Raw genomic sequence first — 22,687 nt, 5'->3', positions numbered from 1 at the left:
AGTGAGGTTTAGGGAGAGGAAGAGTAAGAGGAGGAGGAAGAGGAAGATGATGGCTGTAGGGTCCTTGGTGATCTCTGAGCTTGGTGGTTTTCTTGCCGATGTTTCATGACCCAAATAGGGAACATCATCAGTGCTAGAAGGGAGCAGCGTTTGTGGAGAGGAGGATGCAAAATAGGAAGAGAAGGACTATGGACTTGCTGATGCTCTCCTTCATGTTTTCACCTGCAAGAAAACAACCAAGCTCAGAGCGCACCCAGGACCCCACAAGATGAATGGTGAATTCTACCAAGAAAAGAAGGTGGAAAGAGAAGACTCACCTGGAGATTCCTTCTGGTAGGTCATGGGTATGCTGAGTCCAGAGACCAGGAAGGCCCAGAGGAGAAAGACGATGCTGGACTGCATTGTGGAATCGGTATGAAGACCCAGCAGCAGCCACGATGTTTATATAGTCTCCCCAAAGGAAGATGGGAGGGGATGTCCTAGAACAGCTCCAGGGTTCTACGTAAAATGGATGGGAAGAGACGCATCCCCTTGAGGAAATTCTGAGCATTCTTTTCATATTTTTAAACCTTAGTGGAGGGATTAATAACCACCACCTCTTCTTTTAATTTATCTACAGCAAACGTCTTCTGTTCAAGGAGGAGAAAAAGGCAGTCATAATATAACTAATAAGATGAAACATTTCGGGTTTCCAGTCAGCCATGCCCTAAAGCAGATCAGGAAGAAAAAAAAATGCAGAATGTCTTCCTAAGCAAACAATCCATAAAGTCGTTTTCATTTTTTAAAAAAAAATTCTTCCCACAACCACAGCTGAGCCTCCAAATGTTTGTCACTAAGCGAGACAGTTGTTAAGGGGATTTCGCTCTCTTTTATGACCTTTCTTGTCACAGCTGAATCATCGCAGTTGTTACCTTTCTCACATGGCTTGTTGGGTGAATCTTAACTTCCCCTTTGCTGGGTCAGAAGGTCGCCAAAGTTGATCACATGACCCTGGGACGCTGCGACCGTCGTAAATATGAGTCAGTTGCCGCATATCTCCTCAAAGATTAGCTAAAATGTTTAAGGACAGGTCTATGAAAGATTGGAAATGTCATCAGATACCAGGTTCCTTCTACCATATGTGGTGGACGTGTGTAGAAGCTAAAACTTATTGGAATATAATTAGAACATGGATAGAAAAGATGATACAACAACGTATAGAACTAAGACCAGAAATATTCCTGTTGGGTATTCTACCAGAGAAATACAATAAAGAAAAAACATATTTAATTATTCATGTAATTACAGCAGCCAGGATTGTGTTTGCACAAAACTGGAAAGCACTGAAAGCCCCCCCAGAGGGAGAGGTGATTGGGAAAATACTGGAATGTGCAGAAATGAATAGACTAACAATGACAATTAAAGATAAGACAGAGTCAGACTACTATGAAATTTGGGGAATTTTTTATGATTGGCTGAAAAGAGAATACAGTTAAAAGATAGTTAACATCAATTTAGATGGAAGAAGAAGGAGCAGATAAGGAGGGAGACCCAGGCGACACAGTATTGAATAACTGGAGGTTGTATAAATGTTTATAGATGTATATACCGAGAAGGTTAGATAAATAGAAGTATTAATCTGATTGTATATAATACAGATAGGGAAATTTGGAGAGAGGAGTTGCTCGGACATTACCCCTGAATTGTATCTGAAGAGGGATGAGAGGGAAGAAAGGAGAGAGAAAAGAGTAAAGGAGGGGAGAAGGAAGTAGGAAGGTTGGAGGAAGAGGAAAGGGGAGGAGAGTGGTGAAGGAGAAGAGAGGAAGAAGAGGGAAGTAGGGAAGAGAAGAAAGGGAGAAAGAAGGTAAAGAAGAAGGGAGCGTGGATACGGTGAAAGTGGAAATGGGCGAGCAACACCAAAGTTATGTGTATGTATTTATTTCATTTTGTTAAAAGTATCTGTATGTGAGTGTGGAGGGAATGTATGTTAATATCTGATAAGTATTACGGGATATGTATGGGGGAGAGTTTGGAAAAATAAAAAAATTATTAAACAATATGAGTCAGTTGCCGAGTGTCTGAATTTTGATCACCTGGCAATCCGTTGCCCTCTGCCTTGTAAATTCGCAGGATTCTTTTTTTCTCGTCATGTATGTGTATACATCCGAACTAGGAACTGTGTTGTTTCTCTCTGTCATATATATGTGGGGGGGGTCATGTTTACGTAGTGTATATTGGGGGTGGTTACCCTTTGAGAGCTGAATGCAATGAGATCTATTTTAATGTATGCTGATTAGTGTACATTCAAAGTGACAATAAAGTTATTATTCTGTTTTGTTCTATTGTGTTCTCTTCTCTTCTATTCTATTCCATTCCATTCCATTTTTCTATTTCTATTTCTATTCTGTTCTGTTCTATTCCTTATTTCTATTCTATTCTATTCCATTCCATGACCATGGGGATGCTGCAACAGTTGTAAGAGCAAAAAATGATCCTAAGTCACTTTTTATAGTGGCATTTTAACTTCAAACAGTCTCTAAACGAATAATAATAATTTGAGGATTACCTGCACTGCACATATTCTTTCTTAACGAAAAGTTAACAAGATGATTGGTGTGGCTTGCACATTCTTCTCGTCACACATACGTTTCTGGATGGAAGGTCCACTAATTGTGGGTGGGATTCCATGGTTCTGTCCAAGAGTAGGGTGATAAGACTTTACTCTGAAGCAGTCCAACAATATATCTAATACAGCTAACAAAATAAAATTCATTGGTGAAAAAAGTAAGGCAAGAAAAACCAAAGGCACAGGTATGGTATAGGGGGTACCTTTCTCAATAGTAGCAACTGTGAGAGGGATCTCGGAGTCTTAGTGGACAATCCCTTAAATAGAAGCCAGCCGTGTGCTACAGCTGCTGAAAAAGGCAACACAGTGTTAGGCTGCATTAATAGGAGGATAGACTCAAGATCAGGTGAAGTGTTAATACCACTTTACAAGGCTTTGGTAAGGCCACACTTGGAATACTGCGTCCAGTTTTGGTCACCACAATGTAAAAAAGATGTTGAGACTCTGGAAAGAGTGCAGAGAAGAGCAACAAAGATGATCAAGGGTCTGGAGGCTAAAACATATAAGGAACGATTGCTGGAATTGAGTGTGTCTAGCTTAATGAAGAGAAGGACGAGGGGTGACATGATAGCAGTGTTCCAATATCTGAGGGGCTTCCCCAAAGAACAGGGAGTCAAGCTGTTCTCCAAAGCACCTGAAGGCAGGACAAGAAGCAATGGATGGAAACTAATCAAGAAGAGAAGCAACCTAGAACTAAAGAGAAATTTCCTGACCCTGAGAACAACGTGTCTCCAGAAGTTGTGAAGGCTCCAACACTGGAAGTTTTTTAAGAAGAGACTGGACAACCATTTGTCTGAAATGGTATAAGGTTTCCTGCCTGAGCAGAGGGTTGGACTAGATTACCTCCAAGGTCCCTTTCAACTGTGTTATTCTATTCTATTCTATTCTATTCTATTCCATAATTCTATTCTGTTCTATTCCATAATTCTATTCTGTTGTATTCCATTATTCTATTCCATAATTCTAGTCTAGCCTAGTCTAGTCTAATCTAATCTAATCTAGTCTAGTTTAGTCTAATCTAGTCTAGTCTAGTCTAGTCTAGTCCATAAGACTGACTAAATAATGGTCAGGACACTTTGGCAAAATCAATAAATCAACATCATCTCCAGAACAAGTACAAGTAATCTTCCACTTAAAACCATTCTTTTAACGATCCTTCAAACTTACAATGTCACTGAAAATTGTGACTTGCCACTAGTCCTTGCACTTGCAACCAACGCAGCTGTATGGTAAAAAAAAAAATGGTGGCTTGACATCCAGCTTCACAATGGTTGCAATGTCTTGAGGTGATGTGAGCCTTTTAACCTCTCTCGCTGGCTTACAACAAAGGAGAAAAGTTGGATTCATTTAAAGACCAAACAATTCACTTAACATTCATTTAACAGCCCTGGAAAAAAGTTTGTAAAAATGGCTGCGACTTACTTAATGACTGTCTTGCTTTCTGGACTCAGTTATGATTCTAATTTGAGAACTATCTGTAACGCTTAACAGGTAGGAGATACTGTTCGATTGTTTCTCCACAGGCAAGGTATTTGGGCAAACAACGCTGTCCCACATCACCTTCTGGATAGGATTTACTCTACAAATACTTTACAAGTACTCTGCAGGTACTCGCCATGTCTTTGTTCTCGTTATTAAAGTTAACAAGTCTTCTTTCAAAACAAATTTAATTTGATAAGAAGGGTGTTTTGATGGTATAATTGCCAATACTGTTATGCTCAAGGGGAGAGACCTATATTAAAGAAACATTTTATATGTTTCTGATCTATAATTCCCTAGACGGCGTAATCTGATTTGATTGTTTTGAGATTTGCACAAAGGTAGTCCTTTAAGCCTTGAATCATCACCCGGTACGTGGTGGGGCGTTCTCATAATTCCCAGGTTACCAGGAAATGAAAAAGTCCTTTAGTAAAAAATTACTACCATTACTGCAACCCAGTTTGTATCTTAGGAGTGACATTTTAACAGTGTTCTAATATCTGACGGACTGCCCCAAAGAAGAGGGAGTCAAGCTGTTCTCCAAAGCATCTGAAGGCAGAACAAAAAAAAATGGATGGAAACTAATCAAAGAGAGAAGCAACTTAGAACTAAAGTGAAACTTCCTGACAGTGAGAACAATTAACCAGGGGAACAACCTGCCTCCAGAAGTTGAGGTTGCTCCAAAAGTGGAGGTTTTTAAGAAGATATTGGACAACCATTTGTCGGAAATGGTGTAGGGCAGGGGTCTTCAAACTTGGACCTTTTATGACTTGTGAACATCAACTCCCAGAATTCCTCAGCCAGGCACGCTGGCTGAGGAATTCTGGGAGTTGACGTCCACAAGTCCTAAAGAGGCCAAGTTTGAAGACCCCTGATGTAGGGTTTCGTGCTTGAGAAAGGCTAGAAGACCTCCAAGGTCCCTTCCAACTCCATCATTCTGTTATTCAACTCTTTCCTTACTAGGCATTCACTTTAGCTGCTGAAGCTCTTCATCTTTCTTCTGGATAGGTTCTGTAGCCCCTAGAAGCATCCTTCTACCACAATTTCCTTTCGTCATACATTCCCCATCCATCACTTAGATTCTATTTCCTTCTTTCTGAAAACATCTCTTCTCCTTTAACTACCAGTAAGAGGAGAAGTATGGGAGGAGGGGGAGAAGGATTTGGGAAATAGGCACTGCCTAACTCAGATTCTAGGAAATAAAGCCCTTCATATAGTCATTTGTGGTCTGGTCACCTCATGACTTGACTACTGCAATCTGTTCTATATGGGGCTGCCCTTGAAGACTACCCGGAAGCTTCAATTGATCCAGAATGCAGCAGGATGGCCAGTGTTGAGCATCCCTCCGAATGTCCATGTAAAGCAGTGGTTCTCAACCTGTGGGTCGGGACCCCATTTGGGGTCGAACGACCATTTCACGGGGGTCGCCAAACAACGCAGTCCGCCATTTTTTTCCCCTTTTCCTTAGCTGTGCTACTCCCTTTTATTCTATTGGCTTTTGAAAGCCAATAGAATAGACTCTCTTGAATAGAGTCTAATTCTATTGGCTTTCAAAAGCCAATAGAATTGTCCAGGCTGTCTCTGCCCTGCTGAGCCCGCCAAAAGTCCCATTCTGCAAACGGTGCTGCACCAGTTGAGTAGTCCTCGACTTACGACCAGTTGAGTAGTCCTCGACTTACGACCGGTTGGGGATTGCGGCATTAAAAAGGTTGAGAACCACTGATGTAAAGTCTCTGCTTTGCATGAGGGGCATCTGACATATGTTAAAAAGGGGGCAGGACTTTGGTTGCTCAGTTCCTGTAGGGGAAAGAATGGCAGAAGGTGGAGATGGAGTTAAAAGAGGAGTCAGCATAGAATCCCTACGTAGACACAAGTGAACTTGTGTCCAGCTCCCTTGAGTGCCCTTGAACCTTAGCTATCTCTAACCAGGTGCTAGTTGAGAAGATTCCCGTGCAGGTCTATCACATTCCTCCACGGCCAAATCACCATGACCAACTCACTGCCAGACACCTCACCACAACAAACTCGCCGAGTTACCCTAATATCAAAGAAATAGCGGAATAGAATCATCAAAAGAAAGGATGCAAAAGGAGGGACAGAATGAAATGTAAGTGGCAAAAAATTAAAATATTTTTATTTACTTATTTTAAAGAATGAAATAGAATCCTTAAATTGTCGCGCCGTGAGTTGTCCTGCAGCGTGGTGAGTCGGCCGTGGTGATTTGGCTGTGGCAGGTTGTGCCATTCCGTTCCCGTGCACACACCGTTAACAATAAACCGGCTTCATTGAACCCTCACGTGGGTTCCTGATCTTTCATCACTTAATAGTTGCATCTGCCATTTGGAAGGTTAGGACTGTTTCTGTTGACACTCCAATGCAAAAATTTGCTTACAGGTGGTGCTGACCACTCATTCCGCAAATTCTTTGAACTTACAATGACGCTGAACAAGTGGTAGCCATGATCGGTTCTTGTACTTATGGCTGTTGCAGCAACCTTGTGGTCACGTCATTTGTGGCCTTTGCTGGCTTCCTGCAAAGTGCCAAGACTGATTCGCCTTTTTTACCTCTTTTGCTCATAGCTTGACAATGGAATGCAAGGGTGGGAGGAATGGTGTCTAGGCGACCGAGAGCCCAAGGCCAGCTCTCAAAAAAGAAGTGGCCAGTTCCCGTACTAAGAAGAAATATTTGTTGTTGTTGTTAATTGCGAAGTCGTGTCCGACCCATCGCGACCCCATGAACAATGTTCCTCCAGGTCTTCCTGTCCTCTACCATCTTCTGGAGTCCATTTAAGTTCACACCTACTGCTTCAGTGACTCCATCCAGCCATCTCATTCTCTGTCGTCCCCTTCTTCTATTGCCCTCAATCTTTCCCAGCATTAGGCCCTTCTCCAGTGAGTCCGTCCTTCTCATTAGGTGGCCAAAGTATTTGAATTTCAACTTCAGGATCTGGCCTTCTAAAGAGCAGTCAGGGTTGATCTCTTCTAGGACTGACCGGTTTGAACGCCTTGCAGTCCAAGGGACTCGCAGGCGTCTTCTCCAGCACCATAGTTCAAAGCCTCAATTCTTTGGCGCTCAGCCTTTCTTATGGTCCAACTTTCACAGCCATACATTGCAACTGGGAAAACCATGGCCTGGACTATATGCACTTTTGTTGGCAGGGTGATGTCTCTGCCAGAAGAAATATTACTATTTGACAATGTGAACACCCAGTGGGTGGGGGCGAGGGAATCTATTATTTAATTAAGTATGCGTTCACGTGGGAAAACAAGAGCTGGTTTTGCTTTCTTCTGTGCCAATGTAAATTTTCAGTAAAGTATAGTAAAAACTTGTTCCAGGAGTTTCTTTTTCTGCAAATGCCTACTGGACAGTTGACATTAGGAAAATCAATGAGATTAGCTGGCAGAAGGTCACAAATGGCGACCACACACGATCTCCTCACTTAACAGCTGAGGGGCACATGACACGGATTTTGTCGTTTGTTAACTAACATGGTTATTTTGCATTTTAATTGGATGCATTTTCTGTTTTAAAATAATGTCTGGGTTCATTACAGATTGAAATGTGGGAAAACTTCTTATCCTGTGTTCAAACGGATTGATTAGATAGCTTTTAATATTCCTCAACTGAAAAGAGAATTTACAGAAGGATGTCTGGAGTCTGTCTCCTGATAAGAAAATGTTCCTTAGTGTCGAGGGACATCTGGTTATCTAAATCCAAACAAGCTTTGTGGTTGATTTACTGTGCCAGGTGGGGTTACTCTCTTAACTTGTTCAACCAACTATCCTCTTTGGTTTTTCTTTGTTGTGCTAACTATAAAAAGGAAGGTAACATGGGTCTGGTGGTTCTCTCTCTCTCCTTTTTCATAGAGAGATCCCATTTTATCAGGGCTCCCTAATAAACTGCTTTTAAATGATCTTCCGACTCGGTTGCTTATTGGGAAGGTAAACCAAGGCAGAACCCAGGTGCAGATTTGGCTATCACAACCCTCACTGATTTACTTAGCAATGGCAACCAGGAAGTTCCAGAGATCACGACACACTTAAAAACTGGGTCACTGGGCGATAGAAATCCGCTCCCGGTGGCCATCATTAAGTGAGGACTACCGATAAACATCGTCCTAATGAATCCTCTTGAGTGTTACGTGTTCTCACATACGCGACATTTTTAAAAAAAAAATATACCCATGTTTTTTCATTTTTCTAGTCTCTGCATATAATGAATGGCTTCCTTGATCTACTCTGGGAAATAGACTCTGTTGAATACTCTCAGTTTAGTTTAAATTACACAGCAACCTTGAAACTGCTCCTTGCTTCTTAAAACAAGTCCCCACCCTGAAAATAAATGCATTTAAAAACATTGTTTTAATTGGGACCCAAAGAGGGGGTGAGAAAAGAAGACGGTGCGCAAAACAGTATTTTTAATGCAGGAGGCAGACATGCAATCATTTTAATTCTCTTGACCCTCCCAGCTCTGAGATGACTTTTTAAAATTGGGTGTTAGCAGGTGTACTTTTTGTTATTTCACATTGGCAATTTTCTCTGACAATACACGGAGAAAAGGGAGAGGAAATGCTTACGAAGGCCAGAGACATGTATTTTGGGGTGCCTTTGTTCCTTCTCGTGCTTTAGATCTTCCTGTTTATTATTAGGCACCCAAAACATGCAGGATTGGAGGTCTTCTTTGTCTATGGACATTCTCAAGGAAAAATCTTCATAAGGGTCCAGTCCAAGCCGGAAATAAACAAACGTGGAGACTGCTTTAGAAAGAAGGTTGTAATTTATTGAAGAGGAGAGCCAGACAGAAAGATGGTTCTAGAAAAAAAGAGAGCACATGTAGTAGGGAGTGGGTTTTTATACCTTCTTGGGCTTTCGTTTGGAGTGGTTCCTGAGTCATGAACTTTGACATGAGTCTGAGTGTGCCTTTCTGGTATTCTGATGGTGGTGGGTTAATCCTATTATGTCCTGTCTTAGAATGTGAGTGGGGTATGTAGATTTTAAGGATTTTGTCTTCCTGATCTCTTCAGCTTCTAGCTGGAGGGCTCCAACCTTCCCGAATGGATTGTTACATCTGCATTTCTAAAAGCTGGTTTCTGCTGAATTGTCTGGCTGGGGGTGTGTGGAAAAGTTTCTGCCTTTTTAAAGATCTTCTCCATTATTCCTTTGGGGAAATATACTCTGCCTTTTTAATATTCCCCAAAATATTTATTTTTCTGGATTATTCCAACACAATCATCCAGGTCATGATTGTCCCAAAGGCCATATCTGGACTATCTTGATTTTTTTTTTCCTTGCTTCTCATCCAAGAAGCTCCTTCAGAACTGATAAGCTAAAACAGTTTCAAGGGAGAAAAAAATCAAGAAAGTCCAGTTGCGTTTTGGAAAAAGCACCTTTGGGACAACCATGACCTGGATGATCGAGGATCTCCATAGACAAAGAAGATAATATTTTAGCTTTTACGGTAGATTGTTCACCTTTCTTGAGCAGAAGTCCATAATGGGATAAGAAGATAGCCACTGAACTCTAAATCGAGATTAAACGTGGTTGAAATCCTGATAGACATCCAAATCTCACATGAAATATATATTATTATTATAAAAATCATAATAAAGTTGGAAGGGACCTTGGAGGTCATCGAGTCCAACCCCTTGCTCAGGCAGGAAACCCTACACCATTTCGGACAAATAGCTGTCCAGTCTCTTCTTAAAAACTTCCAGTGTTGGAGCATTTACCGCTTCTGGAGGCAGGTTGTTCCACTGGTTAATTGTTCTAACTCAGGAAGTTTCTCCTTAGTTCTAGGTTGCTTCTCTCCTTGATTAGTTTCCACCCATTGCTTCTTGTCCTGCCTTCAGGCACTTTGGAGAATAGCTTGACTCCCTCTTCTTTGGGAGCAGCCCCTGAGATAGAAGTTGAGGACCTATAGATGAGAGGGTCTACATTGGGAAGGAGATTTACACCAAAGACAAGACAAATCATTTGTTTATCATTACTACTCATAACTGTAGAATATGTAGAAACACTTCCAAGCAAAGTCAACAGGGAAAATGAGTTTTGTCTCATTGTGTGATCAGTTGTTAAGAGAACCACTCTTGGCAACACCATTGTTAAGTGACTTCCCCATTGTCAGAAGGTTGCAAAAGGATGTGGGAGGACAGCACACGCATACCCCAGAGAAAGAAATGTTTTGGGGACATTAAAAAGGCAAAATATTATATTTCCCCCAAAGAATCTTAAAGGCAGAAAAGCAGGCCCAGTTTTTCTTAATAGCCCCCAGTAGAAACACAGGAAACCACCATTTAGAAATGCAGATTTGATAACCCCATTCAGCCCCATTCATGAACAAATGCGAGCAGGCAGAAGCCCATTCAAGACAAAATATTTTGAAATCCCTTGCAGTAAAACTGATAGCTAACAATACCAGAGAGATGAGATTAGAACCAGCAGCCCCTCACCCAAAAACATCCAGCACAGGACATAGTTATCAGCCACAGCCACAGGGAACCAGGGATATAACTTTTGGGACATAATAGGATTAACCCACCACTCCCTACTACATGTGGTCAGCTTTCCCAGAGCCACATTTCTTTCTGGCTTTGCTCTTCAATAAACTGCAACCTTCTTTCTAAAGGGGTCTCCATTTTGTTTATGCCCTGCTTGGACTGGACCCTGATGAAGATTTTTCTTTCAACAAGGGGATCAAGTGACCCCGGGACACTGCGACAGTCATAAGTACATGCCAGTTGCCAAGTGTCTGGATTTTGATCACGTGATCATGGGTATGCTACAAAGGTTGTAACTGTGAAAAATGGTCACGAGTCACTTTTTCAGTGCTGTTTTAACTTTGAACAGTCACTAAATGAACTGTTGTTAAGTCGAGAACGAACCTGTACCCCTCATCCTAGACGGGAACGCCTATGTCAGGATACGAGTTGTGTGAAATCAAAAGTCAGACAGAGTCAAGTATCACTTTTTTCAGGCTGACCAAGTTTATTATAAGATACAAGTTTTGTGATTGAAATTGCCTCAGACCACCACAATACAAGTAATTGCATCAGGTATCGCTGGGCAAGTCCTAAGTTGAATTTGATACATGATGATGCCATGATGCTCAAGTTATCATGCTTCACATCTAAACATTTTATCTGCTAAGGTGTTGTTGAACGAAAAATCTTCATCCGGGTCCAGTCCAAGCCGGGAATAAACAAAATGGAGATTGCTTTAGAAAGATTGTAGCTTGTTGAAGAGCAAAGCCAGACAGAAGCGTGACTCTGGGAAAGCTGACCACATGTAGCTGGGAGTGGTGGGGGGGGTTATACCTTCTGGGACTTTTGAGGTTATTTCCTGTTCCTGTTTGAGGCTTTGTATTTCCTATGTCATGTACTTTGACCTGAGTCTGAGGGTGCCCTTTTGGTATTGGTGGGTTAATCCTATTATATCCCCAAAGGTCATGTCTTTCAAAGTTTGGGTGGGGTAGGTAGATTTTAGATGTCTTTGTCTTCCTAATCTCTTCAGTTTCTAGCTGGAAGGCTCCAATCTTTCTGAAAGGATTATTTTGAATTTGCATTTTTAAAAGCTGGCCTCTGCTGAGTTTTCTGGCTGGGGCGGTAGGAGAAGTTTCTGCCTTTTTAATATTCCCCAAAATATTTCTTTCTCTGGATTCTTCCCACAGTGTCTTGGCTAGCAGCTGGCTACAGATGCCACCATATCCCAGACTGTCTCAAAGGTGCTTTTCAAAAGGTAACTTGGACTTCCTTGATTTTTCTTTGAAAATGTTTGCTTCTCATCCAAGAAGCTTCTTAGGTTCAGTCAGTTCTCAAACAAAACAAAACAAAAGCACCTTCGGGACAAGCCTGAATGATTGAGAATCTCCATAGACGTTGTTGAAAGAAAAAGCTTCATCAAGGTCCAGTCCAAGCCGGGAATAATCAAAATGGAGACTGCTTTAGAAAGAAGGTTGCAGTTTATTGAAGAGGTGAGCCAGACAGAAAGATGGCTCTGGGAAAAACTGCCACATGTAGCAGGGAGTGGTGGGTTTTTATACCTTCTGGGGCTCTCAAGGTTGTTTCCTGTTTCTGTTTGAGGCTTGGTATTTCCTGTGTCATGTATTTTGACCTGAGTCTGTGTGTGCCCTTTTTGGTATTCTGATGGTGGTGGGTTAATCCTATTATGCCCCAAAGGTCATATCCTGCTTCCCTGTGACTGTGGCTGATGACTGTTGGATTTTTGGTGTGAGGGATGTTTGATTCTAAAGATCTTTGTCTTTCTAATCCCAGCTTTCTGATTCCAATCTTTCTGACAAGATTATCACAACTGCCTTTCTGCAGACCTGGTTTCTGTTTGGGGTAGAGAGACGTGGGGGGGGGTTCTGCCTTTAAGATCCTTTGGGGAAATAATAATAATAGTAAAGTTGGAAGGGACCTTGGAGGTCATCTAGTCCAACCCCCTGCTCAGGCAGGAAACCCTACACCAATATTCTGCCTTTTAATATTCTGCCTTTTAATATTCCCAAGAATATTTTTTTGGGGGGTGGGGCTGACTTAGTTCTGTAAACTGTAGTCCTTGCTAGTCCCAAAGGCGTTTTTTCAAAAGGCAATTGGACTTTCTTGTTTGTTTTTTTCAAAAGTTACTTTTTGAAAAGCACCACGACCTGGATGACTGAGAATCTCCATAGACAATCTGGTCCTTGCTGGTTTGATCTCTGGATGAGGATCTCTGGATGAGTACCACCAAAATTGCTGGCAAAGCAGAAATCCAAAGTACAGTAAAAAAAAAAAAAAAAAAAAATACAAACCAAGTTCTTTTGACTTCATTCTCCTAAGTGGCCACGGTGGGGAGCTGCTCTTGATCCTGCCTGTTGAATTAAATTACACTCCTAAACTAGCTTTTTTATATATAAAAATAAATAAAAGTTAGCACGAATAAGAAGAAAATAATGCATGCAGCAGCTCCCCCCAGTGGCCACTTGGCAGAATGGAACCAAACGAGTTACAGTTAAGATAAGTTAAGACTGAGACTGAGGAATTTAGACTGAGGAATTCTGGGAGTTGAAGTCTCCACGACTCGAAGTCGCCAAGGTTGAAACGTATAGCTAGACTGGTCGGGTTGCCCTAAGCTATCATGGCGGCACCTTTCCCCGTGAGAAATATGGCCGCGCTTCCTCTTCCGCCTATCCTCGACGGCAATAAACAGGGCTTCACTCCGCCGAAAGGAAGGCTCGAAGTGCCCGTGACAAACATGGCTACAGCGGAGAAGTCTATCCTTCTCGACTCTCCGAGTCTTTATTTTATTTCTTTTTTTTTCCGCCAATCTACTCCGGGCCCCTAAGGAGGAACTCCTCGCGAAAAAAATCGCCCTTCGCCTTAGAGGTCGCGCGGGAGACGCAAAGCCGCGTGCCCGTAACCAAGAGGGCCGCGGCGGCCTCGGAAGAGCGTCCACACGGCCCCTCCGGCTCGCGCTCCGGTCACGTGACGAGGCAGCCGGGTCCTCCGCGACGGTCAAGCCGGAGAGCATGGCGGCTTTCGCGGCGCTGCGGCGAGCGTGGACCGCGGCGGGAGGGCTTCATCCTCAGGTGGGTATGCCGGGGGGGGAGGGAGAGGGCTGTGACGTCACGCGCCCGTCGCGCGATGGGAAATGTAGTCCGTCGGGCCCGCCACCGACCTGCGCTGCTCGTCCTTGCAGGGGAGGCTGACCCAGGAGCGGGTTAACCGTCGGCTCTCCTCGGGGGTCGGACGGGGAGTCCCTAGGACGGGGGGGGGGGCTTCCAACGTGGCCCTTTGGTGACTTGGGGACTTCAACTCCCAGAATTCCTCAGCCAGGCATGCCAGGAATTCTGGGAGTTGAAGTCCACAAGTCATCAAAGGACCAAGTTGGAAGACCCTTGCCCTAGGACAGTGTTTCTCAACCTTGACAATTTTAAGGCATGTGGACTTCAACTCCCAGAATTCCACAGCTGGCTGTGGAATTCTGGGAGTTGAAGTCCACATGCCTTAAAATTGTCAAGGTTGAGAAACATTGTCCTAGGAGAAGCCTCCACTTAGCCTCCTCTTCCCCTCCGGACCCTGAACTTAGGCCCAAACCAGGGCCGGGGAGGGGTCATCTCTGCGTCCCTATTCGTGGGAGGGGATTCTCCCCTGAAGGGGATTCCCCTCTGAACAATGCCCTCCTTGACGTCCCTCCCGAGTCTGGGGCTGTTTTGCAAGGAGGGGGGGTCCTGGGTGCTGCACCCTGAGCTGGGTTGCTTCCTGGCGGACGTCTCGTTACCAGACTGGGGAACGTCATCAGTGCTAGAAGTATGTGGCGTTTGCAGAGAGGAGAAGGAAGAGAAGGACTCTGGGGTCCTGAGCTGAGTTGCTTCCTGGCAGACTAGATAACATCATCAGTGCTAGAAGTGTCTATGGCAGGGGTTCTCAACCTTGGCCACTTTAAGACTTGTGGACTACAACTCCCAGAATTCCTCAGCCAGCTTTGCTGGCTGAGGAATTCTGGGAGTTGAAGTCCACAAGTCTTAAAGTGGCCAAGGTTGAGAACCCCTGGAGATTCTCAGTCATCCAGATGGTGGTGGTTCCAAAAGGGCTTTTTCAGGAGGCAACGGGACTTTCTTGATTTTCCTTGAAGACGTTTCGCTTCTCACCCAGGGAGCTTCTTCAGCTCAAGCTTGCAGACAGCTGGCCACTTGCATTCTTCGCTGCCTTACACCGTGAAGGCACACAGGGCAGGGAAAATCCCGCAGCCAAGAAGGCTCCACACCCACTTGACACCACTCAGGGGACCCTGAGCACACAGGTAAACCTCCAGGTGGCCTCCACGACCCTCTTAAAAGGAGGCAAACGACCAGCTGTCTGCAAGGAGTATAAATCCTCCCATTCCTCACCATCCAGTCAGAGCTGAGGAAGCTTCCTGGAGGAGAAGCGAAACGTCTTCGGAGAAAAACAAGGAAGTCCAGTGGCCTCCTGAAAGAGCACCTTGGGGACATCGATGCTGAGGGAATGGGCCTTGCAGGGTCCTGGGTGCTCTCTGAGCTGGGTCGTTTCCTCGCAGACCTTTCATTGCCAGACTAGGTAACGTCATCTGTGCTGCAAGGGAATGGCGTTTGCAGGGAAGGGGAAGAGAAGGACTGTGGCATTGCAATTCCCCATGTATTTTTGTTCTATCCCAGCCTATAGCCATCCTTGTTAAAGGCACAAGGACCAAACCCCTGTTAATACAATAGGCTGGAGACCTTAAAACAGTGGTTCTCAACCTGTGGGTCAGGACCCCATTTGGGGTCGAACGACCATTTCACGGAGGTCGCCAGACAACGCAGTCCGCCATTTTTTTTCCCCTTTTCTTTAGCTGTGCTACTCCCTTTTATTCTATTGGCTTTTGAAAGCCAATAGAATAGACTCTCTTGAATGGAGTCTAATTCTATTGGCTTTCAAAAGCCAATAGGAATTGTCCAGGCTGTCTCTGCTCTGCTGAGCCCGCCCAAAGTCCCATTCTGCAAACGGTGCTGCACCAGTTGAGTAGTCCTCGACTTACGACCGGTTGAGTAGTCTTCGACTTACGACCGGTTGGGGGTCGCGGCATTAAAAAGGTTGAGAACACTGCCTTAAAACAAAACAAACCCCTTTTAATATGGGTGACCAACCTGCCAAATAGTCCAAAACACAAACAGCAAAACTCAATCCAAAGGAAGGAAATAGTCCACAGGAAACACGATGCAAACAGAAGGATAGCCACGAGCAAGACGAACAGACCAGGATCCGAAGAAGAACTTTGCAAACGGTTGCCTTTAGCAACCAGCACCGCCGACACCTCCTCTTTATATACAGCAGCCCCAAGGCGTTGCCTCTCGTTGCCTTCTCCTTTGACCCTGGAGTTGCTGTACTGACTGCTGCTGATTTACTCTCGCTAATTGACGACGTGTGCGTGCATCAATTAGCATGTCCATCAAGTGTGAGTCCTCCAAGTCTGACTCGTTCTCCTCACACAGTTGAGCTTCATCAGGAACACGACTGGAGGGCCCAGGCGCTGCATCAAACCGTCAATCCTGTGATTCATCGGAGCCTCCCTCTGCCCCTGATGGCCCTTCAAATGCCTCCTCCACCTCCTCCTCAGATCCCTCAGACTCAGCTGTTGCGAGCACAGGCTGGCACTGGAATCACAACAATTTTTGCCACTTCCTTTGCAGGTTCACAGGACCTCTGTATCCCTGAGGGGGTCCCAGGCCAGAACGTCTTTTGTTCCTCGGTTGAAGAGTTTTCCTGTCGTGCCTTGGAGACTCACAATCCGGAGTCGGAGCACCGCAGCCGTAGCAGGCATCCAGGTGGGGCAACTGCTTGGATTGTTCGAAGGGATGTAAAAGGGAACCTCACCCGGGAGTGACGTTTGCATGTGGGGAACCTGCCTTACCTTCATTTTTGCCTGCCAGGTTGTACAAGGTGTATCCACCCCACCTCTGGAGGACGTCCTCCCTTTGGAGGAACTTGGTCAAGTAGTTTTGCAAGAACCGACTTTGGCTGAACTGGGCCTGGAAAGCTACAACCCGGTGGGCTTTATCCTGAAGCTTTTGGAATCGTTCCACCTGGACCTGGGGCTGCCTTGGTGGGGAGCCATTGTGGCAGGTAAAGAGAATGATGGGATAGTTATAAGCAGATGGGAACAGAAAACAACAGGGTGTTACAGGTAGGCCTCAACTTACGACCACAGTGGAGGGTAAAATTTCTGTGCTTAAGCGAGACATTTGTTAAGTGAGTTCTGCCCCATTGCCACAGTTGTTAAGGGAGTCACTGCGGTTGTTAATTTGGTAACACGGTTGTTAAGTGAATCTGGCTTCCCCAACTGACTTAGGTCGCCAAAAGCGATCACATGACTCCAGGATGCTGCAACCGTCATAAATGTGAGTCAGTTGCCCAGCGTCTGAATGTTGATCGCATGACCACGCAATGTCATAAATGTGAAAAAAGGGTCATAAGTCATTTTCCAGTGCTGCCGTAACTTCAATCACTGAATGAACTGTCGTAAGTCAAGGACTGTGCATTGTGACTGGGAACAGAAGTCAAATCACAACTGACTAGTAAGCCAGGCCAAAATTGGTAGACAGAATTGACATCGGGGGGATACTGTATATATCTCTTTCGTTCTCACAGATGTCCCAAATCAGCAGAGTGGAGTCTTGAGGTGTGTTTTTGTTGTTGTTGTTTTTAAAAAAACTTTAAAAAAATAATTTTATTTTGGGGAAATGACCTCCCACCTTGTGTTCCTGTGGCTCATCACAGCCTCCCATCCAGCTATCGACTTTCTGCATCTCTAGGGTAAATTCTTGAGGGCCTGAACCTTGTGGTTGCCCTGCAAAGTAATGCAATTCTTCTCTCCTGCCCAATTTCCAGGGACGGTATGTATACGCTGCCTGGTGTTCCCACTCATTGTAAAGAGCCAGCGAGACGCAATCGAATTAAACAACCACGTACCCCAAATGACTGCATTAAGTGCCAGAATCAGCGAAGCCAAGAAGACTGGCAACAGACAACAGTGTAAGTTTAAAATGGGATCAAACCTGAGTGGGATTAAAATAAAGCTCTGGGATTAATCAAAGTCTGCAACAGCAGCCATTGAGATCGGGCTGAAGGAGGATAACGTGGATGGAAGGGTGATCTTCCATTAATATTACCGGCCTCTAAAATGCACTACTATGGTTGGGGGAGATAGCAATTGTAGTCCACTATCTGGAGGACAGGAAGTGTTCATAAGCAACACTTGCAAGACAGGTTTAGTTGTATCTTAGCCTCACATTTCCTGTCTCTTTTGCTCCCAGTTTTGCAGGCCGTCATGGATCTGGAACACTACCAGAAGACCCATAATATTAACCCCCTGCGAGGATTAATCACACCTCTTGTCCAGGTCAGCTTCTGTGACATGCTTGGAATTTGTTATTGTGTGCACGGCTTACCGGCTTGACCTCTTCTCTTCTCGGTCTTAGGCACCCATTTTCATCTCGTTCTTCTTTGCGCTACGCAAAATGGCAGAGTGTCCTGTGCCCAGCATGCAGACAGGGGGGCTCTGGTGGTTCACGGACCTCGCAGCCCCGGATCCTTACTACATACTTCCCGTGATGGTATCTGTCACCATGTGGATTGTTACGGAGGTACGATTTGGGCAATTTGAAAGCGAAGTCTGGCTAGCCAGATTTTGCTTCCACTTAGCTTTTACCTAGTGCTCCCCCTCCACCTGTCGGGATTTTGAAGAAATTGGTAGGCATGAGAGAGGGCTTCTGGGGTGGACCATGTAAAAATCTACCCAGATCTTGACTAGGGATTGAATGGCTCTCCATTTATCCGAAGCCTGGCTTTACCTGGATCTTTGACCTGCTTGTTTCCTGTCAGGCTAATTCAAAACCATCCTGGTGGTGTGGAATGAGGACTGGGGATAGATACGTGAAGCAGGAAGTAGAAAATTGGTCATGGGGTAACACCTGTCTTTCCTTCAGACTGGGATGCAAGCAGGACCTCCAAACCCAAACCTGGAGCTAATGAAAAAGGTTTTCCGAGTGATGCCTGTGGTCTTCCTTCCGTTCATAATTTCCTTTCCAACGGTAAGAGGGCATTTCTGCTGGGTTCTGCGGAAAACCCCACGGATTTTTGTTTGTTAATCAAATTTATAGGCAATCTGTCTCACTGCCATGTGCAGATTGCAGTTGTGCAAGGCAAAGATGGCAAAGAGGTAGACATAACTTTCTTTAAGTCTCATAGCTTCAAAGGGGGCACTGTTGGAAGCCTGCATGCTTTCCACGCTGAGTGACCTTTTGGTTCTACAAGTTATTTGTTCATTTATTTAATCGTATTTGTATAGCTGCTCATCTCACATAGTGACTCTGGATAGCGTACGTAGTAATAATCGAGAGTATATTAAAACCATTAAAACAACATAGTTAATTAAAATAAGACAGAAGCAAATAAAGTGGTGAAAAAACATACAGAGAGTGTACTTTGGTCTAGTAGTTAAGGCTGCAGGCTAGAAACCAAGAGGCTTGAGTTCTAGTCCTACCTTGGGCATGAAAGCCAACTAGGTGGGCCAGTCACTCTTTCTCAGCCCAAGCACTTCACAGGGTTGTGGTGGGGAAAAATAGGAAGAGGATTAGGTATGTTTGCCACCTCAGGTTATTTACAAAAATAATAAAAGCAAGATTTTTAAAAAAGTCGTACAAGATCTAACAGGCTCCATTTTACCAAGGGTTCCCCAAACTGGTTGACAAAGCCGTGTTTTAAGAGAGGGTGTTACACAGGGCTGGGATCTTAATAGCAGAAAGGGCTTTTTTCCTAGCCCCAATTAAAACACTCCCTATCCCACCACGTGTCTCTTCTGCTGGACCTGATAGGAGTGGATATAACCAGGGAGAGGCAGTCGTTCAAATATCTCAGTTCCATGCCATGTAGGGCTTTAAAGGAGAAAACACCTTGAATTGGACCCAGAAGCAAACTGGCAACCAGGGCACCTCACGTGGCAGAGGTGTAGCACGTACAGATCTTGGAGCAGGCATTACTGTAGCATCACCAACTGAAACTTCTGGATATTTTTTCAAGGGCAGCCCTGTGTAGAGTGCACTACTGTAGTCCATTCAGGAGGTGACTACGGCAGGAATGACAGAAAGTAGAGTCTCCTGACCCAAGAAAGGGCGCAATTGGCACACAACAATTGGCCACAACTCCCATCTACTCTTCAAGCAGGAGTCCTGACTCCAGAGGAACCCCCAAGCTGTGCACGAGGTTTACTTGGGGCAGGGCAACCCCATCCAACACAAAGATGGTAAATCCCCAGATGCAGAAGGCCTTAAAACCTAAGTCACTCAATTCAGCTAAAGCCTGTTGTTCCCCCCACAGCCTTCAGGCACTAAGGAAAGACATCAGCAGCCTCACTTAGCTCATCAGGGGCAGAGATGTAGAGCAGGTTGTTATCAACTAAGCGTCTAGTCCATATAAGGTAGGACTGCATCCACTCTGTCATTTCTGTTTCTCAGTGGTGCAGGAAGAGATCACCTAATTTCAATAAAGAATATACTTAGCCCAGTGTTGAACTGTTGGATTCCTGATGTGAGCTTGGTTTTTCTGCAGACATTTCTATACCAGGCTAGATAACCACATCAACGCAGGAAGGAGCGAAGCAAACCTAGAACCCAGCAGATCACTGGATGTTCCATGTTCTCTTTCTCCCATGCAGGCCATCTTTACCTACTGGCTGACATCCAACTTTTTCTCTATTATGCAAATATTACTCTTTCGTTTACCTGCCGCTCGTACTTTTTTTCACATTCCTGAGAGGGTGACACACAATCCTACGAGCGTGCCTCCCCAGGAAGATTTTCTGAAGAGCATCAAGGAAGGTGAGTTGAGGGGAAATGGCTGAAGGTAGGAATGGGTTGACCAGATTCATATGGTCATGCAAGTTTGGCTGCCTTCTGCTCTAATCTCTCCTAGGATGGCAGAATGTCCAGATGGCTCATCAGCTAAACGAAAGACAGAAGTACCTCAAGAAACAACCGGATTCAACACACAAAGGTCAGCCTCTTTCACTGTTAACTTGCTGCCAGCCATGATCACAAATGCTTGTATTTTGCATTTCAGAAAGGGGGAGGTCTGATCCTCCAGACGTGGCTGAACTACAACATCATCATCAGTCCTGGTATAGGATGCTGGGAGTTGTAGTTCAGCAGCATCCAGAGAAAGTCTACCTTTTAAAACACCTGGTTTGTAAATGTGAGACTCAGGCTGCTAAGCCTAATAGATCTTTGATCAAATCCAAACGATTTTTTTTTTTTCAGCTTGATTGCAGAAGTTCTGGGAGGAGGGGGGTATACAAGGTGGTTTTTACTTTGAAAAAAACACAGAGAAGTTTTATTTTTGTGCTCTCTTCCATTCACAGGGTCACTCCACCAAACTTTTTCTCATAGACCCTCACAGCATCCGAGCAAACCATCGCCACAAAAGAGAGACTTAGGATGAATGCTACCCAAGCTGTATTCAAGGCAAAAACGTTTTCCCACCTCCCTTATCCTTTTGCCCTAGTTTAAACTTATTAATTTTGTTTTCCATTTGCTCTGAGAGCATATGTGTAAATGTGTCTGTAAATTTATTACATAAAATTATGCTTTGAATTAACAAATCTCTTCAAATTCAATCTGTAATATTTTGCAAAAAAAAAAAAGGTCAGCATATCAGGAGCATGAGATTAGAAAAACGTGTAATGTACGCAATTCACCCTTAAAAGGATGTTCACATAATTATATAAAGTTGATACTATCCACCCTGATGGTTGGTCTGCAATACCAAGAAATCCCACATTGGCATTATTAGTGGATTGTAAGGCTACTGGTTTATTCCATAAGTGCATATAGTTCCCCATTTGAGCAAAGCAAGAAACAAACGTTAGGGATCAAACAGTACAAAGATGGCACACAAAAATAATCAATTTCCCAAGTAATGCAATAAATACAGAAACTGGGCTCCAGTGACTATTCTGTTCTTATGTCTAATGGAAAAGTCAGGTTTTAAAGGCGTTACAAAAAGCCAACAAAGAAAAGCCTTCTTAGGTGACACACACACACACACACACACACCCTCTCCCTCCCTAACCCCTCATTTACATGAGAAACCTCCAAAAACTTGAAAACGTCCATATTTCCCCCCCCCCCCGTCATGGCCTATAGTGCAGATTTTCCCAATCTTGCCCACTTTTAAGACTGGTGGACTTCAACTCCCAGAAGTCCCCAACCAGCATGCATTCGGCATTTTTATCTGAGGTTATTCAACCTCTCCGAGCCTCTCACTATCTGCTCTTTTCAAAAGGCGGGTCTTCTTCCCTCAACAGCTTCTCCTGGCGGTTCCCCCCCCCCCACTTTTCCTACCAAAAGGAGGACGACATTCCACTACCGCATCCCTCAACACCCCCCCCCCCTTATAACCTCCTTTCTCCTCATAATTACTTTTCCACAGGCGCAAAAAAAAACAGGAAAAGTCTGGCGGCAACCTGTTCGCCTGACCAGCTGTGTCAAAAAGGCAAGAATTTTCCTCAGCAAACTTCGTCAGACCCGCCAAAGACCAAAGCGCCCCCATAATGAACCTCCTCAGGCGACAGCCCGCCAAAATGTTCGCTCTGCCTTGTTGCTACGCAGGAGAGTCTTTCTGATTGGTGGAGGCTTGCCAGCCAATCGGAAGGAGGAGTGGGTGGGCGGCAAGCCAATCAGAACGAGGATGCTCCAACCGGTGCAAGAGACGGGTCTTGCGGGTCTTCAAGTTGCCAAAGCGGAAAAAATATTAGGCTGGGAAGACTTGCCCGAACCTATCGTGGGAGCATCACTGCCCGCGAGAAACATGGCCGCACTTCCTCTTCCGTATCGCCTCGACAAGCACCAGGAAGCCCAAAAGAAATACCGAAGTGCCCGTGACAAATATGGCCACGATGGATAATATCTTAATCTTTACCCTTTTCCCAGAGGGCGTTTCACTCTCAAAGTCGTTATTTTATTTTGGGGGTTTTATTTTCCCCCCATCGACGCCGGGAGAGTTTCCAAGCTGAGCCATGCTGGCTCAGGAATTCTGGGAGTCCACTAGCCAAGAAGGGGCCAAGGTTGCCTACC

The 22,687-nt window shown here is 44.6% G+C and overlaps 1 protein-coding gene across 1 annotated transcript; it reads left to right on the top strand.

Moving 5' to 3' along the window:
• The first annotated feature begins 13,294 nt into the window (after positions 1–13,294).
• LOC120314885 (mitochondrial inner membrane protein OXA1L-like) lies at positions 13,295–21,213 on the top strand. Its single transcript, XM_039358420.1, has 10 exons — positions 13,295–13,648; positions 16,250–16,384; positions 16,490–16,682; positions 17,448–17,591; positions 17,873–17,958; positions 18,038–18,202; positions 18,545–18,649; positions 20,272–20,434; positions 20,529–20,609; positions 20,974–21,213. The coding sequence occupies exons 1-10, from the start codon at positions 13,589–13,591 to the stop codon at positions 21,051–21,053; spliced, it is 1,212 nt and encodes a 403-aa protein (XP_039214354.1). The 5' UTR covers positions 13,295–13,588; the 3' UTR covers positions 21,054–21,213.
• The last annotated feature ends 1,474 nt before the right edge of the window (positions 21,214–22,687 follow it).

This window comes from Crotalus tigris, unplaced genomic scaffold, assembly GCF_016545835.1.
Source record: "Crotalus tigris isolate CLP2741 ecotype Arizona unplaced genomic scaffold, ASM1654583v1 scf7180000019019.109888, whole genome shotgun sequence".
NCBI classification, from domain to species: Eukaryota; Metazoa; Chordata; class Lepidosauria; order Squamata; family Viperidae; genus Crotalus; species Crotalus tigris.
This window is presented reverse-complemented; position numbering and strand designations above follow the sequence as displayed.